The sequence below is a fragment of the Corvus brachyrhynchos genome, unplaced genomic scaffold, assembly GCF_000691975.1.
Source record: "Corvus brachyrhynchos isolate BGI_N302 unplaced genomic scaffold, ASM69197v1 scaffold34, whole genome shotgun sequence".
In the NCBI taxonomy this organism is placed as follows: domain Eukaryota; kingdom Metazoa; phylum Chordata; class Aves; order Passeriformes; family Corvidae; genus Corvus; species Corvus brachyrhynchos.
The window spans coordinates 3,017,588-3,040,274 of NW_008238126.1; the positions used below are offsets into that span (position 1 = coordinate 3,017,588).

Below are 22,687 nucleotides of genomic sequence, written 5' to 3' on the forward strand. Positions count from 1 at the left end.
CCTTCCAACCCAAACCATTCTGTGATTCTGTGATATAGGCACAACTGCTGCTGCTTAAGCATGCTCAAGTAATATTCCCACAAGAAGACTAAAAGCAGCAAATAGTATATTTAAAGTGAAATATAAAGTAGGATAAAAAATAAAGTTACTTTTTTAGATCAAAGCATATGGTTTAATGAGTTTCCATAACCTGGCTCAGCAAATCAACCTAGATTACTAACCAGAGGAATAATTCAATATCAGACCTTATAAAGCGGAAATAGTTAATCTTTAAAAGTTAAATATAAAAATTTGAAAATGGTGATTTATTAAAAATACCAATATTGTGTGCTGAGAGTGAGTCTGAACTCTATTAATAAAAAAAGAAGACAGTTTCTTGGTTTTTATAGGTCCAAATATGATCAATAATATGATGAATTTATGTTAGAAGGACTGGCTTTTTAGGAAGAAAGTAAACTTTCAAAAATGTATTTTGCTATTTTTAAAGTACTTGTTTTTGCAGTGACTACATTAAATATTTTTTAAATAACTGCAAGCAGATTACCAATAAGATGGGATGAAATTAATGTTTCCTCCTGTAGATATTTGTAAAATGGATGTCTGAATTTAGTTAAAATTAATACTGTTACAATTTAGATGTTGAAGTCCATATTTACTGTAATGTCTTCCTGTCATAGGTAACAGGAAGATGTTATATATCCAGTCAGACTTCGTCGGTATTCCCAATATGGAGTTTTCAAGAGTTTAAAGTTGAGCTTTCTGCTTGAGAAAGTTCATTCAGTTAAACAATAAGGAAAAAATAACTTTGAGACAGTGAGATTAATGCGTGTTTTAATTTTGATTTGAAAACTTAAAGAAAATGAAATATTCATGCAAATACTCCTTTAAATACTGTTGGTTGTTTTTTATTGAAAATGTATTTAACGAATCTTTAGAATAATATTACATAAATTGATTCACTACATGAATAGGAAAAAGTAAGGGATTTTGGGCCAAGCCTAAACATCACCACACTGAAGCAGTGGCAAACTAAAATCATTACCAATGCCAAATAGTTAAGCTCAGATGGATCTACAGATTTTTATTTCTGAGCTTGTGCAGCATCTGCTCCTGTTGTTTCTTACTAAAGCAGTATGAATATGCTGAAGTATCTGCAAGTTGATGTGACGTGATGGGCATTTAAGTTTTTCTGATGATGAGTCAGCTGTAGTCTATAAATGTCTGTTCTTTTTCTGAAAAGTGACAGATAGATTTTGCTTAAGATCTGGTACTGAGGTTTGTTGTAGGTTGAACTAATTTTTTGAGTGTAATAGTGAAATGAAGCCTATATAATTTGTTCCACATCAGAAAGCTTGATCCCAGTCTATCTGAAAACCTTGCCAGTGGCTGAAACCCAAAGTGTTTCCTAAATTTGGGAGCTTGGACCTGAGACAGTAAAGTTATGTAAATGCTGTGTTAAATATAAGATTTGGGTGCTTCAAACAAGAAACTATAAATATACTGCATTCAATTTCTTAATAATCAGTTTTATTTTGATAAAAACATTAGAAATATAAAAGATTATCTAACCATCTGAGGCATTGGGGTTTGCAGCAGTTGTAGAAGTGGTGATTGTGCTATAACAATTAAGCCGTTAGCTCTCATTTATATTGCATTAATGCCAAATAATTTAATATGACCTTAAAGAAAATCAATAACATTTCCTTTTTCTGCCTTAAGCATTTCAACTTCAAAGGATTTCTGCATATTTTCATGAGTTTCAGTAGCTCTATTAATGTTAGGCCTATAGAAATAAAAAGTTTACACTTCTATGCTCCTAATCTATGAGGTTTAGATTATGTGCTTTCCATTCTTCTGTGATGAATAGCCTTGCATGCTGCAGCAGAGTAAATAATAGTTACAATATTCTAGATGAGATTTTTCATGTTTTCAGCAACAGCTCTGAAATAGAAATATGCTCGTGAAATTCTACATGTGAATGGATGTTTCCTTTCTCTGTTTTCCCCTACTCAGTGATTTCAGATAGTTGTCATATCCATCTAGAACAAAACAGGCATCTTGGGGAGAAGAGAGTCTCATTAATCTTCTTTGTGTTTTAATCAGGTGGAATACCACCCATGAGATGGATAGTGAATTTTGACCAAGATCTTCTAGATGGTCTGGTATTGGCAGCACAGATAGCAGCTTATTGTCCATATCTGGTAAGAAGGTTTTTAATATTGTGTAAGTTTTATACAATTTATTAATTTTAGTGGGTTTGTTCAGGCCTTATTTTCCCTTGCAGTGTTGAAGAGTGCATTGAGTGCAGGGAGCTCGGGGTGCAGCTGTGGTGTGAGCTGCAGGTGAAGCTCTGGGTGGTGGGAGCCCGAGGAAAGAGACCTGGCACTGACCCTTTACATAGCAAAGGTTCTGGGGATCTGTGACACAGCCAGGTGATCAGAGAGACACAGCAGGAGTCAAGGACCCAGCAGGAAGTCCCCAGACTTTCACACACTTAGACCCAGGGTGTGTAGAAGCCCAGGGTTTCCTTTGCGCAGAGTCCCTCTTCAGAGGCAGCAGCTCGAGGTGTTCTTCTGTTATTGCACCAAGATTAAATTATTTTAAGGATCCAGACACTGAGACTCTGCTGTGGGAAACCTGGGGTCGAACCAGTATGGAAACCTTGTCTGAGAGTGTGAGAGTGGGGTATGTAGGAAGTCAAGCAGGGCATCCATCACTCACATCCTCCCACTGCAAGGGGCCTTCAGTCCCAGCTCAGGTGGCTGCCAGTGGCTCCTGGGTGGTTGGACAGGGAAGTTTCCTTAACAGCAGCTCTTTAAAAATGTGATTTTTAAACAGAAAAAAGCCTCACCCCAACATTTAGCAAGTCATGGGGGATTACTTCAGTATTAGTAATGGGGGATTATTTCAGTGTTAATTTTTCTTTTTACTGGGTTTATTCTTAACAGGGAATTTCGGTTCAAAATTTAGATCTTATTGATTGCTGAATGAGCAAAAATACAAAATCAGTAATTTTGCCTAGTGGAAGGTTGAGTTTGATTTCTCTGTCTTGTCTAGATTCCCACTCACTTCATAAAGATGTATACTGATCCAAGAACTCATGAACAGTTTCTGCACAACTCTTTGATACTTGTGAAAGCTCTGCACGCTATCAATCTGGATATGGACATAAAGGTAGATGATTTTATGCTTGCAGCCCTTATAGACATTAATATTTTTATTTTTGCTTTTTGTATAGTAGTGTTGCACAACAAATTAAGGTGAGATTGTAGTAAAACAGTTTTGTTTCATGATGTGCTACTGTATGATGGAAACCAAAATACTGCTTCATATGAATAGACTTAATTAGAAGTAATTTCCATAATTCCTTGCTTTGTAGAATCGCACATGCACAACTAGCTGAAAATAAATTAATTCAGTTCAGATTTTAGCATCCTAAATCACACAGTGAAAACTCAAATGGAATTAATTATTGGTATTAGAAGGCAATTTAGAAAAATATGTTTAAGAAAAACATCATGCACTTAACCATAAAAAGAAGTGAAAAATATTGTATGAATGTCTGGTGACAGTTACATGCATCTAACCCTGAAGGCCCATGAGAGGCCAGGTTTGATGCACACAGAAGTCAGCAGCTTTGCATGCTGGTGAGAATAGCTTCTGCTGTCCTTTTTTTGAGAAGGAATACAATGTTGTTGATAATTTTTTCCATCAAGGATCTGCTTGGGATCTCTTTTATGTAAACATGCTTTACATCTTTGTGGTTTTTATTGACCTATGGCTCCAAATTTTTTTAAATGGTGGCCTTACATAGGTTAGCTATTGTTCCTTTGTTCTTTTTGTTGTCCCGAAATCCAGTTTTCTCCTGCTCCTAATCTGCATTTCTTTAACTGCCCTTTGTGAGTTATTTTTATCTCTGGGAGCATATTGGGCTGGCTGGAAGAGCAGAAGATTCAGTAGAATAGACACAGTATTTGAAAGTGTATGATGAAACTTTCCAAAGGAATTAATGGCATTAAGAATCAGAGGTAGAGCTTGTTTGTGTGCACAAAGGAGTATAAAAAGAAGCTCAATTACAACTTTTTTTCCCCTTTCCATTTGGTTGTGTTATTACAGGGAAAAATTAACTCTGCTATTTTCATTTGTATCAGCTACTGTCATGATGTCACCTCCTGATAGAGATCACACTGTTAGAAATGACTTGGCTATGACAGGCTAAACAAAGAAAATCTACTGCTTCCCATACTTGTGACTGACAGGAAGCAAAAAAGTAATCTTTTTGTCAAAACAAAGGCGTATTCTGCCTCTGCTTTTATTAAAAAAACCAGGCAGTTCAGCACATGAAGGCAGAGGCTGCATGCCAGATAAGGAAAAGGTGTTGAACACGTTAGATATGGAAGCAGAATTCTAGGATATTCTCCTTAATGTGCTGATTTTGAGACTAAATTGTCTACAATAGATGGGAAAATCCACCTCTGTGCAGACTAACAACTTAAACAAAGGTATGCAATCAGTCAGTACTAGAAAAAGGAACAGACCTTGGATCTTCAAGGTCTGTATTTTAGTTCTAAGGGTACATTTTACATAGATTCATTGAAATTCATATGTACTTTTCTAAGACTATTGTAGAAACTTCTGAACTATCTTGTTCGTCAGTGATAAAAGTAGCGAAGCACATGAATCCTTTTGCTGAACTCTCTTAATTTGGGAATTTTCTGATAGTCTTGTCTCTGAAATTTGACAGGCAAAAGTGTTCCAATAGCATTGGAAAAGTTCTTGACTCAGGCAGTCACTGCTTCTGAACTATCAGGACAGCTTTGCATTAATTAACAGCACAAGCTGAGATGTGTTAGATCTGCAACAGCTGGCATTTTCAATCTAAAAATCTAAGATTCTGTAATAATAAAGAAGTTCCACTGTCTGGAAGTCTTTGGCTTCAGGTTTAAATGACAACTTTAATGGAGTTCAAGGCTTTAAAATCCCTTTAAGGATTAAGGTGTAGATTTAAGATGGAGTGCTTTGGGCAGGAGATTATTTGTTTCCACTTTCTAATCATGACTGACAACTCAACCCTAGAGTATTAGTGGTTTTTATTCGTGTCTGATATTTTAAAGTTTTAAAATGCTTTGATTTGAAGAAGATCCAGTTGGAAGCCCAAAATAAAATATTGAGAGATAGGATGGTGGAGAGCAGCAACATGGAGGGAATGTGGGAGACAAAGATGATAGATTAGGTATGGAAGGTGCAGTGATTGGGAATAGCCAGTAGAGGAAATTTGTTTCAGACTCTATTATTTTACTATTATTTATTCATAATTATTGATTGCTTGCAAACACATATTTTTTAAAGCAAGTAATGTTTACTGAGTGTGAATTTTCTGATAAATCTTGTTAGGAAATACACAAATTTATTTATTTACTAAAAATTTAGTTCTTGCACTAGTAGATAAATGTCACAAATTGAGTTTTATGAATTCATCACAGGATAGAATAGTATTTTCTGAGGAAATAAATTCTGATCTAAGTGGAAATGGGTAGGAAGAAGTGGGTGGCAATAGAAAGTTAGTCTTCAACAGATAATCTACTCTGGCATCTTTGCTATCTTAAATGAAAATGCAGGAGGAGTGAAAAGTAGAGGTGTAAAACCACAGCTATATTGGAATAATTGTTTACATTCAATAGCCATTACTGAGATAAGTGAATGGAAAAATCAGAATACTTTTCAGACTTCAGATTTAAAGCTTTTGGCACAAAGAAGCTTTTTTACTTTGCATAGTAAATGCATCCTGAAGTTCAAATCTTCAGCCAGTGGTGATGGAATTAAACAGAAATATGAGATGAGACATATAATTACATCAGTGCATGAAGAGTATATGAAATTAATCTTAAGAATTACAAGGACAAACATTATCTAGGAAACCATGGAGAGTTGCAGGGAAACTTCACATCAGTGCCCAGTTATGTACTCACTCTCTTGGAAGGTTAGAGGAGGAGCTGTGTGAGAACTGCTGGGAGTAGGATGAGCTGCTTGATTGGGCATGGGGCAAGAGAACTTTACCTTGAAAACTTTAAATAAACTTTGACTTGAAGATAAAAATTTACCCCGATAGTCGAGATTCTATAAATGTCTATACATCTCTCTTGCACACTAAAGACAGTCCAGAAGAGTGAAAGTTTTTTCTTCCTTTTTCAGTCTTTGTGGAAAATAATTCTGCCATTCTCTTCAGCTGATTTACCAGAATTGATGAGAACTAAAGTTTGACACATTTTGCAGCTGCCGCTCAATTTCTGTAAATCAAATATTTAAGATGCAGGAATACTGGATACTTTTTGTAAAGCAATTTAGTATCCCAAATAAATACAACTGTATCTTTGTTATTTGGAAAGTGTCATTGTCTCCATAAACAGTTGCAAAGCTGTATGTAGGAGTATTTGGGATGGTATTCTTCATAAACTAAAAGTTGGGTTTTTTTTAAATAGTAAGGACATATGTTTTTCCAGATAGTAAATTTTCCTTGCTGTTTCTTTTACACTGCATTTAAAAAAATTAGCATTAAAAAAATGCTGAACCTTGGGGGAAAAAAGTTTGGCTTAATTTTTACCCTGAGTTTATCACCAGAGCATGTCAGTGGTTTTCATTAATCAGGGATTTTTTTTGTGCAGTGACAAGATTCCTATTCATATTAGCCATGAGAATAATCCAGTTATTACAGGTTAGATTGAAATTATTTGTGTGATAAGAATTACTCAAAATTTTTTTGTTCTTCTTCCTCTCTTTAGACTATACAGGCAAAATATTAACTGAATATCTGGTAATTTTTCTTGTTTTCAATATTAGGCCACTGATATCTGTGATCCAAACCCTGTCGTGATGCTTATTTTGTGTGTCCACCTGTATGACAATCTCCCTCACTACTTACCCAAGAACACTATAGAGTTTACAGGCACTCTCCACACAACTGTGGTTAAACAGGTATTGATACCATTGAGTTTAGATTTGTAGTAATGCAAGGTTAAAACTCTGTTTGTATATATGTATATATGTGTTTATATTATGTATGAGCTACAACAAAGAATGAGTAGATTTCGTGTCATTTGGCTAGTAAATATAGAAGATGAAAGTGTGCATTTTCTGTTTTTATTCTCTTCAGTCTTGGGATTTCACTTCTGCTACTGTTTTTTCCCTATGCTTGTAAGCATATGAAAAAATCTACAAATTTTACAAATCTGAGATCAAAGAGAGGAATAAGAGACTCACAGGCATAGGAGTGCAGTGTATACTGCAAATAGAGTACTGTCAAAAGTTTAGGTGGGATAGTCTGTGGGAAATCTACACTCCTTAGGAAGGAAAATTATCTACCCAGTTACTTGAAGTACTTTCTTATTTTGTGATATCCTTAGTTAGTATTTTGGAACTTACCTGCAGAACACACCTTTTATGGTCTAAAAAAGGAGTAAAAATAGGCTGATGTTGTTTTTGTTGTGATAGGTGCGCCTGAAAAACCCAAGCAGTAATAATTTGGTGTACAACGCTATTCTTGTGGGAAGAGATGCTGGAAATTTCTCTTTACCTAAAGGAAGCACTGTTACCATTTCCCCTATGTAAGTAATGACATGTTAGTATTATTATTTGTAGCATTACAGAAATAGAAACCTACTTTTTTAAGAGTGGTGGAACACTAGAAATGTGTTCAACTACAGACAGGGCAAAATTAGTCGATATAAGGGTCAGGCTTTTCTCCTTAACCTGGAACAAATCTAGAGTAATATTTCAGTGGGACTCTTGAAGTTGAGCTCAATAGAGCTTTAAGAGTAATATAGAAGCCTTCAGATCATTACAGGAGTCATCTGTCTCCAATACGTGTATTTTTTTTCCAATGTATCAAAACTTGATTCACATTTTGTAAATCAACGCATGGTAGAAACATGAGCAGGTAAATTTTTTTCTTCTGAGGTCTCAAATTTTGGTTCTAATTCTTAATTTAAGCATGAGTGGGAGTTAAAGAGACCATGACAGAGGTTTGAGTAGTACTACATTGCATCATTTTGCCCCTATCCTTCCTCCCCACTAAGATGGATGTGGTGTAGTTATTTGTTCATCTTACATGTCTGAGAGCTATCTAAGGATTTGAGAGAGATTTAATTTTGGGAAAGCATTAGGATATCATTTCTGGTAGCAGAAATACGCATGGCATATCACCATCTCTTTGTTTTTGTTCACTTAGTACATTTTGTTCTTTCTATGCCATGCAGATTTTTGAATAAATACAGGAATTTCATTAATCCATGTTTAACTAGAGAAGACAAGAGGGATATAGTGGTGTCTCTGGCTGTCAGTTAACAGTTTTTAAGTTTATCTGCAAGATATTCATTTACAGATAAAATGGATTAGAGATTGTAAGAAGGAAAAAAAAGGTCAACATTTGTATGAAAATAAACTGTGAAGGAGAAAAAGAAATCAAATATAGATGGTCAAATTCAAGAAGACTCAACATAAATACAGTGCTCTTTAAGGGCCATCAATATGTCAGTATTAAATTACAAGCCTATTATAAATATATGCAAAGGGAACAACAAATAATGCTATGTTTTCAGCAAGCTGTGAGGCTGATTTGATTCTGTTTTCGTTGCAATTACTTCAAATAAGAGTTATTATATAAATTCAATCCTGGAAAATATCATGTGTTTCTATGAAAGGTCAATACCATGGCTATTTTTCACTTCACCTTTAAAAAACACCCAAAACAAACCACAAAGCAAAATCAAGACAGAAGAAAATGTGCATGGCCTTGTTTTTGCGCTGCTTGGCATTATACATAGCAAAAAATATTTGAAAACTTTCATAGAAATAAAAACCTGTGGAAATGCCAGTCATGCACGGTAACCTCTGCCAAGTTTATTATAATGTCATGATCACTAGATGAAAAATAGGTTCTTTGTAATTAATAGCTTTCTTAATATTCTCCTGCAAGTGTTTAAAAACTCCAAGAATTGAAGAGATTTGTGGGAGCCTTGCAGGTTCTATATGTTAGATCATGATGTAGGTGTGTTTGGAAATTATAGTAATGTGAGTAACATTCTCAGTGTAACTGAGTTTCATGTATTGCATATGGCATCATTAATTCTTGATCTGAGATTCCCACTCTCCAGGGCACTGCACTGTGCCATGTAGACTTGCAGTTCACAACAGGAATAGCATAAAACCCCAAGATTATAGAACAATTCTGTAAGATGAATTTTCCCTCACTTTAAATTGACCAAAACACAGATTAATAGATGAAACTAAGCAACATTTGGTTTTGCCACAAAAGGCAACAGTTCAAATCCAAATTCTCAGCTGTTGCATGAGTCAGAGGGCAAAAATCAGCCAGAAAGTTCTGTATGCTGCCGTTGCCTGTTCCTGTTTGTGACCAGAGCAGACTTCTTAAAACTTGATCCTTAAGGTGGCTTTGGGAGTGTATGTCTCAGGCAGTTTATTCCTCTGGGTGCCTGCATCACAGCATGTTTTTTCCAGACATTTTGAATGGTGAGGTAATCTAGGAGCCTCCGACTCTGGGGTTCAGCAACTCTTCAGTGTCATAAATGGTACTGTCTGGGGGCTCTGCAGTAGGAACGTGAAAGCTGTAAGAGCCAGGTTTGCAGAACTTCCAGGATTTCATCATCAATATTCAGAGCTGACAATCTGAGACTTCCTGCCTTCTTAAGACTAATCTCAAATTCAGAGAGAAATTTTGAGACCTTCGAAGTGAGAGCTTCTTGTTCTTGCTTCATTGAAGGACTGATGCAAATAAAGTCTAAATTTGTACCTAGTCTAAACTCTCATTCTGTGTGATCTTCTCCAGTTTTCCTATTAGAGAGAAGCTGTTGCTTGTACAGGAGAACTTTGTTTTTTCTGCCTCTTAGTAACTCAGCTTTACTAATTATTCTGAAGGGTTTTTTAACCAATTTCTTTCTCACTCTTCAATGATAATTTGATTAAGACTATCTAGATCTGCCCTGCAAAATGCCTAACAGGATGTCTGACTGCTTAACTCAGAAAAACCTATTCAAATAGAGGAGCATAAATTGGATCAGTTGTTAGCTTAGGGTGATACTTTAACGAAAGGGAACTTCCTGTGCTAGTGTGTGTGGGAAGAAAAATTGAGCTATGTGCTGATGTAAAAAGCAATAAGGATTCAGTTGTGCTCTTTATCTATATAGTTCTTTGATAGGAATGTTTCAAGGTACTCTTAGGCGGAAGAATATAAAACAAAGTACTTCAGAAGAAACAAATTACTGTCTTTTCTAGGACCCTTCCCTTAAAAAGACTCTGAAATGTGCTCCTGAAATTACATTTCTGAGTAATTTGAGTCCCAGTTTTGTGCTTTTTTTTTTCATAGGAAGCAAGGCTTTGTAAATGTGGAATTCACAATTCGTTTCCTGCACCCTGCTGAAGCAGTGTTGATACTGATCTCAAATAAAGTTGATGGAGTAGATGGTGCCACACTGACATTCTCCCTGAAATCTGAAGTTAAGAATATTGAGCCTATTGTAAGTTTATGTGTGTATGATTAACATTGTCACAAAAAAAAAAAAAAAATAAAATTATTCCGTACATTATATCAAGCAAAAGGGAACTGAGATAGGAATGAAAATACGAGTTACCATCTGCATTAGCCTTTGAACTGTGAATTTTCAGATTTCCAATATTAGATTATGTACATTCAGGAAAAAACATAGAGGAATATGTAAGATTCCTAAGGACATAAATCACATTTGGATCCTGAATAAATTGTAAACATTTGCACTGATTGCTCTGAAAAGAAATCTGGAGCCCTTTCAGCATATGAATGTTATTGGAAATTCTGTTATGGAGGTGCTGATCTGCTTCATCCTAGTGATTTCAGATGTCACATGTAGATGGACCACAAGCTTTTGTTAGATGTTTCTGAATTTATTTGTGCTTTTTAACCACAGAGACTCTGTAGTTGTCAGATATGTCCCAGTCAGGGCAGGTAGGCCCATGTTTGTAATCCACAGTCATTGAGCACATCCGGACTTAGATGGGGCTTAGGTGATCCTTGTTTTTTTAGCCCCTCTGACTCTGTTAGAAGGGAAGGTTGTGGCAAGAATAAAAATAGAGGACATGTAAAGATAAGAAGGAAAAAATGATGATAACTTGATTCTTGGCCTTGTGTGTTTTGTTCTCTTTTAGGATATGGTAAAGTGCAAATCCCCATGTTATGAGCTGAAGAAATTTAACCTAAATGTTACTAATCCCTTCAAAACTGATGGCATATTCAGGTAGACAGTGCTGTAAAGACAAGTCTTTAATGATCATGCTGTTTTATCCACTCTTTTCCATAATTTTCTTCTTAAAAATGTAAAACCTGGAGATTAAATAATAGGGATTTACATTCCCAAAATTGTTACAAGCACTATGAAGTGGAAGCTATCGTAATGAATAAAGAAGATAAATAAGCCTTAATTGAAATCCTTCTCAATGTAAGCAGTAAAGCTGGAGCTTTAATCAAACAGAGTTCATGAACCTTGCTTGTATTTTTGTGTTTGGCTGAGGTCCAGCAGAATTACAAAGAGAAACAAGCCATGTTAATTAATAAGTGGTTATTTTTTCCCCAATCTGCTTTATCCTGCTGTTTAAGTTATTAAGCATGCAAAAGAAAAATTGCTTTTGCCTTCGGGCTTGCATCATTATCAGTTAGTCTAATTTTTAATTTGTATTCATCATAGCTGCAACAACTGCAGAGTTATAAATGTTGCTTTCCTTAATACAAAGGAAATCGATTGTTGTACCCTTTAAAATGATCTTTAAGTGATCTGACTCCATATTTTGTCTTTAGTCTGTAGAACTAAGCATTGGTTCATCGCATTCATTTATTTGCAAGAACCATCTTTCATAATATTTTCAGCTTTTTTTTTTTCCTGCAACATGAATATACATGTTGCAGAAGCTGCAAATTAAATTTCTCTTTCCCCTGCAGAACAGGACTGGTATATACAAATAACAACAAGAACAAGAACAATAACAATCCTGTAACAGGGCTGTTTCCACTGCTGCAGCAATGTCCTCTGGCACAAGCCTTGTGTGTCGGAATCATATGAGTTTAATTAGCTTCTGTCTTTTTATTTTGAAGTTCTTGAGGTGGTTAGTGAGACTGAATCAATCCTATGATTTGAATAACTCTCTTGGAATTATCAATGAAGTGATGATAGCTTTATATAGAATTTTAGAATGTTTTATGAAGAATTTAGTTTTATGTAATTAAGTTTTATATCATTCAAAAGCTACTTGACAGCTACGTTAAGGCATTATCAATTTGGGCAACACTTGAACCAGTAATCTAAAAATAAAATTCTTTGTATCATGCTTCCAGTGTTTTGAACAATCTAGTTTTTCATCAGGGGGTATATTGTTTACTTGCAAATAACACTAAGAAATGCTAGTTTGATATCAAGGGAGAAGATCTTTTACAGAAAAGCTGGGGTTAAACCACAAGTAGTTTTAAAGCATCTTTAATTGAAAATAATAAGCTGTTTTTACTGAGCCTGCATTTAAAAGTTAGAATAAATGGAGTTTCCTCTTCATTCTGCAAGTTAACAATGCAGTCATTATGTGTGCTTGTCATACTCCAGGGTAATTTTGCTGGAATCCACACACTATTTGGTGCACCCAGGGAAAATATGTCAAGCCAGGCAAGTAAGGCAAGAGCAAAAGTTTAGGTAAGTTCCAGATAACAATTGCTAATTATAATATATCAGATATAATGTATAATACAATCATACAGTTCTATTAGTATTACCTTTTTGTGCATAGCTGTGTACTGCCTGTTGTAAAGAATTACAGTTGAGGATGTGGAAATATCATTGAGGATGTGGAAATATCACAGAAGATGCCCAACCAGTTCCTGAGCAGAGGGGGGCTCTCCTGGCCAGCTCTGCTTGGTTTTCATGCTGAGCTTGATGTTCTGTGATGTCCCTTTGGCCACTCCAGTTCAGCCATCCTGGCCATGCTTCCTCATGGCTTCTTGTGAATCTGCTCCCTGGCACAGCATGGGAAGCTGGAAAGTCCTTGACTTGGAGTAAGCACTGCTCAGCACAACTGAAATATCAGTGTGTTATCAACATTATTCTCATCCTATTCCAAAACAGAGCACTGTGCCAGCTCCTAAGAAATTAAAAGAATTCTACCCAGCTGAAACCAGGACAGTACTGCAAAAAAATTATAAACAGATTTTAAAAAAAAGTTCTTCTTTAGTTATTCATTAATTCTTTATTTAATAATTTAAAGTATTTTCCACAATTTGGGTCATGTAATTTTTAAAGCTCCTGTAAGCATTCAAAATCCTGAAACACTTATTCAAGGATTATTGGGAAATAATAAACTACTACCTCATCAATACTGTAGGTTGAATTGTAATTATAGGGATGGTCCACAGCCATGTCATGAAATTCAGACTATTTTACAAATCCTTTTGAAATTTTTTTTTAAAAAAACCAAAAAAATTAAAAAAACAGAAAAATATTGAACATTTCATTATTAAGAAAAAATATACACATATTTTAACTGGAAATAGTTTTCTAAAGTGTAATTTATGCTACTTTTTCTGCTAAATTAAATAAGTGTATAATAATAGAAAAGGATTTTTTAATCTTCTTGCATATTTCAGCTTAATTTATCCCCAGACAATCAGTATAAATTGTGTAATTTTAGTCACACATCCAGATCTCATTCTTACTGAAATTGATTTCAGGGCATCTTAAGTCTTTAGAAATTTCCAGCACTGATATGCTATATTTTTAGATGTTTCTGTCATCTATGATAACAGAAGCCTCTTAAATGCCCCTTTACAAAAGATTTTTTTCTTGAATGGAACAAACTTCTGAGATTTGCGTTAAAAAAGTAGTGTACATATATTTCATAATTGATCAGTAAGAAGATTTTGCCCTCAATCATTTTTATTCTTTTGGTACATCCAGAAAATGCCGTGTACAAATTGAGGCCCAATTTCTCTAAGTGCTCTGTAAGCATAAAACGACCATAAAATCAGTGCTTGCCCTTTGGCTAGTTGTGTCTGTGAGACTGATGTCAGGACCAAGGCATACAAATGATGACTTAATCATCCCAGCATGACCACCTGGGCTCAGAGCTCCTTCTGCATCCTCATCCTGTGCCTCCAGATATGTCAGATCCACTTGAAACCTCACTGTAGGGAGCTTTGCCTGGCAGGTGACCATTTTACCTCCCAGCTTTCCCTTCTGGCAGTGTCAAAGGCACCCAAAATGGTGTCATTCAAACCAGAGAGGAGACCAGTCTTTAGTCACTGTGGCATGGGCTCATCACAGTGTGACTGGAAAGGTCCCAGTCTGGAGCTAGAGCCCCAAGGAACTATGTTCTTGCTGGAGCACAGCACTGTCTAAGCCCAAAAATCTAACAGTAGCCAATGTCCTTCAGTGGTTGAAGGGAGGATCTCTTTATTCATGGAGAACTGGATGGTGTTTGGTAAGAAGCACAGTACATTTTTTATTAATCCAGTTGACATAGTTTTTCTTTTAAGTATAATAGGCCAAGATGTTTTCAAGTTATCCACTTTTCTGTGCTTTTCCAAGCCCTTGACACTTCAATTATTATCCTTGGTCTACACCTGTGTGCCAGCATGGTCTGCTCCCTGTGGGAGAAGGAAAACCAGGTGCAGAGGAGCACACCACATGGCCCAGAAATTCTGTGTCATGTAAAACTGTACATAACTTTCAAGCATGTTGGTATTTTTAAATTCTACCCATTAGGAAAAAAACTATCAAATGACAATAAAAGCTCAAGGTTACATTTAATAGCTAACTTTTCCTTCATAGATTTCCTACTGTAAAACTAGAAAGTGGTAAAGATATATCAATGTTCCACTAATAGTCCTATTCTAAGACCATGAGTAAGCAGATTATCATATGCAGTACAGTGTCCATAAGGCTGTTTCATGATTGCACAGATTGATTTGCAAAACAAGCTGTGAATGTTGATAAATATTTTTACATAAAAAAAAAATCTAAACCAAAAAAAGGAAAAGTTAATGAATGAAATGAATGAATTTCAAATCACATTCTGCATTGCTTATAGCTTCTTACTGTTAAATTAATTACCTTTTTTTTTTTTAAACTAGAAATAATATCAGGAATTCCAAAGAATTTCAGTTTTCTGAATTTTATTCTTACGCTTTTGTTCTAAGTTGTTTCATGTGCCAAGGAAAACATTATGTTATGCAGAATACCTGTATTTACTTACTGGAAGAATAAAGAAAAAAATAGGATCTAAAAATTGTGTCCCTGTGCTCTATGAAATACAGCATTAATACTTGTTGTTTCAGAAAATACAGTTTACAAATATATTATCAGGAACCATTACAATTATGGCTAATATTTGATATAAAAGAAATCCATCCACTCTAAGCCTCAGTACCTATTTTGGGCAGCTCCTGTTTTAGTTTCTATCCTGCTCTTTGTTCTGAGATCACAAACTGTTCCACAGAGTGTGAAAACTGGTGAATATCTTAGATGTGAATTTTGTGTTCAAATGTTTTGGTATTTTCAATGCATTTCTAAGCAGTTTGTTGTATTACTTCTCTCTAATAAGATGTTTGCTTGCTAAACATTGTAAAGTTCCTTGATTAAGTTGCTGCTCTGTGAATTTAAGATTTCCTTGTGGTGTCTGGCACTTTTTTTCCCCCCTCAGTAATATATAAAATCTGGAGCTATAAGGGACTGTAAAGATCATCTAGTAAATTCTGTTCCAAATATATCAAGGAAAGTAATTTTCGTTTTCTGAGAATTCTTTGGATGGAAAACAGTTATTGGCTTGTTTGGAGCGTGGGCTGAAGAGTAAAGGCACACTGTTACATAGGGATAGTTCATATGTCATGATGATGTATGCACACTCCCAGTGTTGACTGCAGAGATGATTTTCCTTTTAATCTGGATTTTTGGCACACCTGATGACATGACAAGCCCAGTGGCTTTGTGGTGTTATGTTGGAACAGGTATCTGACAACTCAGGTAGCAGATACTAGGTTCTTACTGATGCAAATGTATGGAAGTGGATTGGATTAGATGATCTTTAAGATCCCTTCCAATCCAAGCTGTGATTTTAATTTGAACTGTTTAGAATAAACCACAGCAGGAAAAAATTGGAAATATTCACACCTCAACCAGGCAACTGAGAGGTGCCCTCATTAACCCATCCTTACCTGTAACATACTCTTGAACTTTTTGTTCGTTTAAAGAACAGTTAAATAACCTTGCTTTGTTAGCAAAAAACCCAAAACCAAATGAGGGGCAGTTGGAGAAGTTGCTTGGTCTCTCTCTCTTTCTTAGAAGATGCTCTCCTCTCCCCCCCATCCCCAGTTCCCTCTGCCCTGGCCTTAAATATTGAAAGACTGCAATAAGGTCTTCCTGGAGTCTTATTTTCTCCAGGATGGCTTCATAGGAGAGGTGCTCCTGCAGTCTGACCATTTCTGTGGCCCTCCTCTGGAGCTTCTCTAGCAGATTCCCGTCTTTCTCATGCTGGGACCCCAGATCTGGATGCAGCACTGCAGGTGGGGGTCTCACCAGAGCAGAGCAGAGGGGCAGAGTTCCCTCCCTCACCTGCTGCCTGTGGTACTTCGGATGCAGCCCAGGACACGTTGGGCTCTCTGGGCTGTGAGTGCACATTGCCAGCTTGTGTGTATTTTTTCATTTACCAATATGCCCAAGTCCTCCTCCACAGGGCTGCTTTTGAGCCATTCATTCCACATTCTCTGTTGATCCCAGGGATTTGTCTGACCCAGGTGCAGTGAACAGTCTGTGTAGACTTATTTTATGGCAGCTTTAAGCTCTTCTGCCTAATCTTTTTCCTTATTTCTCTGTGTATTGAAAGAGGATGTATTGAACCAGACTTGGAACATAACCAAGCTTCTTATACCTTCTGAACTTTATTCCTTTTGATTTTATTATTGAACAAGATGCTATTTCTTTTTGTTATGGAAGAATGAGACACAATGTTCTCGTCTTCCACAACACACATTTGTTTTCTTTTCCCATCACTTACCTGCAAGTGCTTTGTTCATTGGTGTAAGAAAAAAATTGGTATTGAGTGAAGTTCAATACTGTGTTAAATCAGTCCAATGAGTTTCTCAGTTGTTTAGATCTGAAAATAGGACTTATTCAATGTATAATTCACACCAGTGAAAAAATGTAATGTATTTAGCTGTACTATTCTTACTATTATTTCATGCAGCTCTTGAGCTATTTTTTACTTTTACAGTGATTCTTCTGCTGTAGTTTCTGTTTTTGCAAGCATGACTTCACATTCTCATTCAAAGAAAAAGTATTAAAAGAAATGACATTTTTTATAAAATTCATATTTTTTTTAATGTGAGATACTTATTTGTAAAGTACAGAATAAATAGTATGTTGTATGCATATAACTCAGAGATAATTTTCCTGTCTGAAAAATGATCTTTAAGTATAGGTATTAAAACAAATCTCCAGGATAACATATTCTGAGAATTTTACAAGTCCATTTATTTAAGGTTGTGATTTTTTCTTAGCCCAGCAAGATTACCTATTTATTTTGAAAGACCCAACATCAAACACTGTATGTAATAATTGTTTACTATATGCTGGTTCATCAAATTTTACTGCTGGGTGGAATGACTTTTATGTGTGAATATTATTAAATCTGAGTCTTGAGCTGAGACTCACAGTATTTTTTGAGATACATTACAGTATTGTTTTCAGCATCTTTGAGCTCTGTGCTTGTTGTAAATTAAGCAAAACTCTCCTTCCATAAATGTAACTGCACAATCTTAACACCTGTCAGCAATGGTAGAAAAGTGAAGAAGGAGAGAAAACTACATAAAGTCACATGAAGAAAATATGATGGTCAGGAGCACAGTTTGCTTTGGGGGATGGGAGTTCAGAGGAGATTTTATTCTAAGCTATTTTTTTCTGAGTATATCTGTTCTTTTCAAATACACTTGAAAATCAGTATTGTCATGAACAGAGTGAAGGTGTTTAGGTTAAGAGTCATCCCTTTCTCCTTTAGATAAATCCTTGATTACATTAGGTTTCTTTTGAATGATTAACTGCAATGTTAGTTAATATAGGTCGTTCCTGTAGCCACCTCAAGTAAATGAGGTGGTTTTTAACATTATTGGTAGGAAAATGGTTCCAAAATATAGTGGTCTATTTTGGTGGGCTTTTTTCGTGTTAAAAACCACAAAGTATCTATTAGTATTTTTTAGTATTGAAGTATTTATTAATAAAAAGGGGAAATAAGCTATTGATTAGTAACAGAAATGTATAGCTTTAGAATATTGCTTTATTTTTTTTCCTTTTAGTTCTGAAAATAACATATTAAATTCAAAAAATGGTGCACTGCCTGAAGATTCAAACAAAGACACTTGCTGTAAGTACCTCTATACAATACCTCATGTTTCACTACAGGAGAAATGAGATTATCTACAGAAGAAAGATTTTGACATCTAAGTATGTTCAATAAATACTATTTATGGATATGCTCATTAACTATTATTTATAGTTTTCATAAAATGTTGGCCTTAAATTGTGTATTACAGTCAAAAATTCAGCCTGGAGAAGAAAAGGCTCTGGGGTGATCTTATTGTGGCTTTCCAGTACCTACAGGGGGCTACAAGAGAGCTGGAGAGGGACTTTTTACAAGAGTATGTAGTGATAGAGCAAGAGGTGATGTCTTTAAACTGAAAGAAGGCAGGTTTAGATTACATATGAGGAAGAAATTCTTACTGTGAGGATGGTGAGGCACTGGAACAGGTTACTCAGAGAAGTTGTGGCTGTCCCATTCCAGTTCTATCTATCTGGCCAGAGTCTGGCATAGTTTTCTTATGTAATCTCACTCACTTCTGCTGTTTTAACTTTCACACGTATTCTTAAGTCTGCTGTCCTGCCTAGAAACCCAGCCAGCAAAGCTTGAATGAAGGTCTGGTTCTGCATTGTCAAAATATGCTTAGCAGATGGAAAACAGACAGTGAGAAAGCCAGACTCTGCCAGATTCAGCCCTGAGATTCTTTCTCAGCATAATGCTTTTGTGAAAGCAGTGTAGAAAAGCCCGTGTGCCAGTATTTAGGTTTTGCCTGTGGTAGAGGATTTCAGACATAGTTGCTGCTCTAAGAGTGAGATCCTTTGTTTCAATAGCAGTAAATTATACTTTTCCTTCTGATGTAAGTAGATCTTTTTTTAGAGGCTGTACCTCCTTAAGGAGTTTTTAATGTTGAGAACTGTCTGTTTTCCCCAGTTTTGTTTCAATGAACACAATAAGAACACAGGTAATTAGCAAAATGTACTTAAATAATACAGCATGCAATGTTGCAGCACATCTACACAACTGTCACTGTAAATACTGATTACTGATTACAGGTGTGCCTTAAATACTGATTGCTACAGGAGGCTGTATACAGTATCCTTATATTTAAACTCATGCCACTACTTTATTTTACAACCTATGCTGTTGTATCTAAACATCCACTTAAATTTATTTTAACAGCTGATCAATCTGGCCTCCTGCATGAGTTCTTCAGTCCGAGTGAAAAACTGTTCTTGAAAGGGAAAGGTTCTGCAGCCTTAGATATTCACTTCCTTCCCTTTCATCAGGAAAAGCGTTACTGCACTGTCATTCTGGGTAATGAAAAGGTAAGAATAGAATGTGTGTTCTGTGTTTATCATGTCAGGTAAGAATCAGGACATTTGCCAGTTATGTGTGGATAGGGTAAATGAGAGCAGCGCTGTGGAAAGGGACCTGGGGGTCCTTATCAAGGGCAGCTTGAACCTGAGCCAGCAGTGTCCTGGCAGCCAGGAGGGCCAAGCATGTCCTGGGGGGCATCAGGCACAGCATCGCCAGCCGGGCAGGGAAGGGATTGTCCCGCTCTGCTCTGCACTGGGGTGGCCTCACCTCAAGTGCTGGGGGCAGTTTTGGGTGCCACAACATAAAAAAAGACCCTAAGCCATTAGAGAGCTTCCAGAGGAGGCCGTGAGGATGGTGAAGGGCCTTAAGGGGAAGCTGTACAAGGAGTGTCTGAGGGCACTTGGTCTGTTCAGCCTGGAGGAGACTGAGGGGAGACCTCACTGCAGTGACAACTTACTTGTGAGGGGAAGAAGAGGGGCAGGCACTGATCTCTGCTCTGTGGTGGCAGTGACAGGGGTATGGCCTGAAGTTGTGTTGGAGAGGTTTAGGTTGGATCTTAGAAAAAGGTTCTTCCCCCAGAGGGTGGTTGGGCACTGGAACAAGCTCCCAGGGCAGTGGTCACTGCACCAAGCGTGACAGAGCTCAAGAAGCATTTCGACAATGCTCCGAGGAACATGGGACGACTCTTGGGGATGGTCCTGTGCAGGGCCAAGAGTTGAACTTCAAGGATCCTAGTGGGTCCCTTTCAACTCAGCATAATCTATGATTCTATGAAGATACAAATTAATTATGTATATATTTTAAGGTAATGTCTTTGCATGCATGTGTAATTATAAAGATGTGATCTATGTGCTGGTGTTTGGAAATGAAACTCTTTCTGCTTTTTTTTCCATGAAAACATAGTATTTCTATAATTCGCGGAGGATGAAGTGTCTTAAAAAGTTGGTTGGAGATTTACATTAGATTTCAGGCTTCGGCTAAGAAATTTAAACCAAAGTTTACTGTCCTTTAATCTCTGCATAATTAGAATTCTATGAAATGCTGCAGGCAACTTTTCACTTTAAAATCATTAAATGATAAAAAGTAATACTGCAAGGAATGTTATTTTGGTGGCTTTTCTAGGCATATGAACTTCAGAAAAGAAAAGAAATTTAAATAATTTCTCTTGATGTGGGCACAAGAATAATGCATAGGCAGGGAATGGATAAAGACTTTAGTGTTCTGTACTTCTCCATTTATTTATCACTGTGTTTAGGGTATGCTATCAAAATAGAATAATAATTTTCCTTACTGTCTCCTTTTAAATTTTTCTGTCAATCAGAGTTCCATTCAGAAAAGACTGTACATGAATACTGACTCCACAACCTTTCAGTCTCTCTTGATTAATGTAGCCTAGGTTTTGCCATATATACTTAATTGAAATTCAATTAAATTACCAAGATCTGATTTTGATCAAATTTCAGAACTTAAAACCTTGCAATCCAGCTTCTTGATATTCCTGTAATCCTTTATTTCAGAAGTCACAATCTTATTTCTGTCTTTAGTCCATCTTTTCACCTCTTTAACCTGTCTACTGTGTTTTGTCTCTGGCTGTCAATGTTTTCCAAAACCCTGTTGTTTTTCTAATCTTCTTTTATGTGTGGCCAATCTCAAGGCTTGCATTCTTCTTCTTACTTTCATAACACTGCATCTGTGTTTCAGCTTTCCCTCTGTGCAATTACATGCCTCTGCCTTTCTCTCTGCCATGTTTTGATGATTTGTAACAATGCACCTAAAACTAAATGACTTTTTCTTTCTCTCCTGCACATTCTCATCTTCCATATTTTTCCCTTCTACAGAACATGGAACTTCTGCTAGTGTCTGCTGTTTGTATATTTGATGGGATTTTAAATGTTTAAACGTGACTTTGGCTATGCCATTTGGCCAGCTTAATTTTTTTATCTTGTTCATAAAGGAAAATAAGACTAATACAATGATGCCCAAGCCTGTCTTTCTGACTCTGTCCAGTATTTGAAAATACTGGCCATTTTTAAAAGAAAAAACCCCTATGACTGGATGTCTTAAAGAGTGTACAGTTATCTTGATTTTCTTGAAAATTAACAGAGATAGAAGAGGGATTTTCTGTTGAAAATACACTGAAATAGTGAGCTCATGCCTTGTTGACACCAGGGAATCCCCCCCAAAGAGAATGTATTAATGTCCTCATGTCAGAGGTTAGCAATCTTTGTGGATGGTTCAGTGGAAAATCAATCCAGTGCCTAGCATCATTCAAAGGGAGAAATTATTAGGGAAGAAAATACACATCAACAGCAGTACATTCATAAAGAATTTTAGGTTCATCAGTTTCATTCAATGGAATATCTAGATGCAGTCTCCAGACAAGGAAGAACCTGGCCTACTGCTGTCTGGGAGCAAATCTGAGAAGAATCTCCTTTTACCTGTTGTGATTTTATACCCTTTTAATCTCCGCTATTGACAATTTACCTGTTTGTTTCTTTCTTAGAAGCAGAAGTATACACCCTGGCTGAGAATAGTAGGGTCTTGCTACATAAAGAATAGAGCCTGAAAGCTAAATAATATAGTGAAGAGAAGGGAAACTGAGACATGTTAAGGAAAGAGCGTTAATCTAAGAGATGTGGTCAGAGCTGTAGGATGGTCGTACTTCAGGTGGAAAAGGAAAAGTTTATTTCTGAAAGCCCCAGTGTTGCCTCCAGTGGTGATGTAGAAGTAAATTTAGACACCTAGCTACTGGTCACTGTTCTTAACAAAGATTTAGTTGACCTTTCCACAGTAGGAAGCATTAATGCCTCAGAGAAGCTGCTGTTAAGTCCTGAATGGTACCTTTTTCTGGAACACCTGGTCCTTCCAGCTTAGCTGAGTAGATGTGATGCATTTAAAGTCTCCTCAAAGTGCAAAATTTTTGATATGCAGAACCTCAGGTTAGAAAAATTAGCTCCATCTACATGATTGCATAATTTGTGAAGAATTGTATAAAATCTCCTAG

At 36.2% G+C, this 22,687-nt stretch overlaps 1 protein-coding gene across 1 annotated transcript in view; it reads left to right on the forward strand.

Moving 5' to 3' along the window:
* Positions 1 to 22,687, forward strand: part of CFAP47 (cilia and flagella associated protein 47) — a 278,872-nt gene that overhangs the window by 84,913 nt on the left and 171,272 nt on the right. The window contains exons 35-43 of the mRNA XM_017733531.1: positions 2,104 to 2,201; positions 3,058 to 3,174; positions 6,838 to 6,972; positions 7,489 to 7,601; positions 10,379 to 10,529; positions 11,194 to 11,282; positions 12,633 to 12,719; positions 18,365 to 18,432; positions 19,546 to 19,691. Coding sequence (XP_017589020.1) covers positions 2,104 to 2,201; positions 3,058 to 3,174; positions 6,838 to 6,972; positions 7,489 to 7,601; positions 10,379 to 10,529; positions 11,194 to 11,282; positions 12,633 to 12,719; positions 18,365 to 18,432; positions 19,546 to 19,691 — 1,004 coding nt within the window. The remainder of the gene's footprint in view (positions 1 to 2,103; positions 2,202 to 3,057; positions 3,175 to 6,837; positions 6,973 to 7,488; positions 7,602 to 10,378; positions 10,530 to 11,193; positions 11,283 to 12,632; positions 12,720 to 18,364; positions 18,433 to 19,545; positions 19,692 to 22,687) is intronic.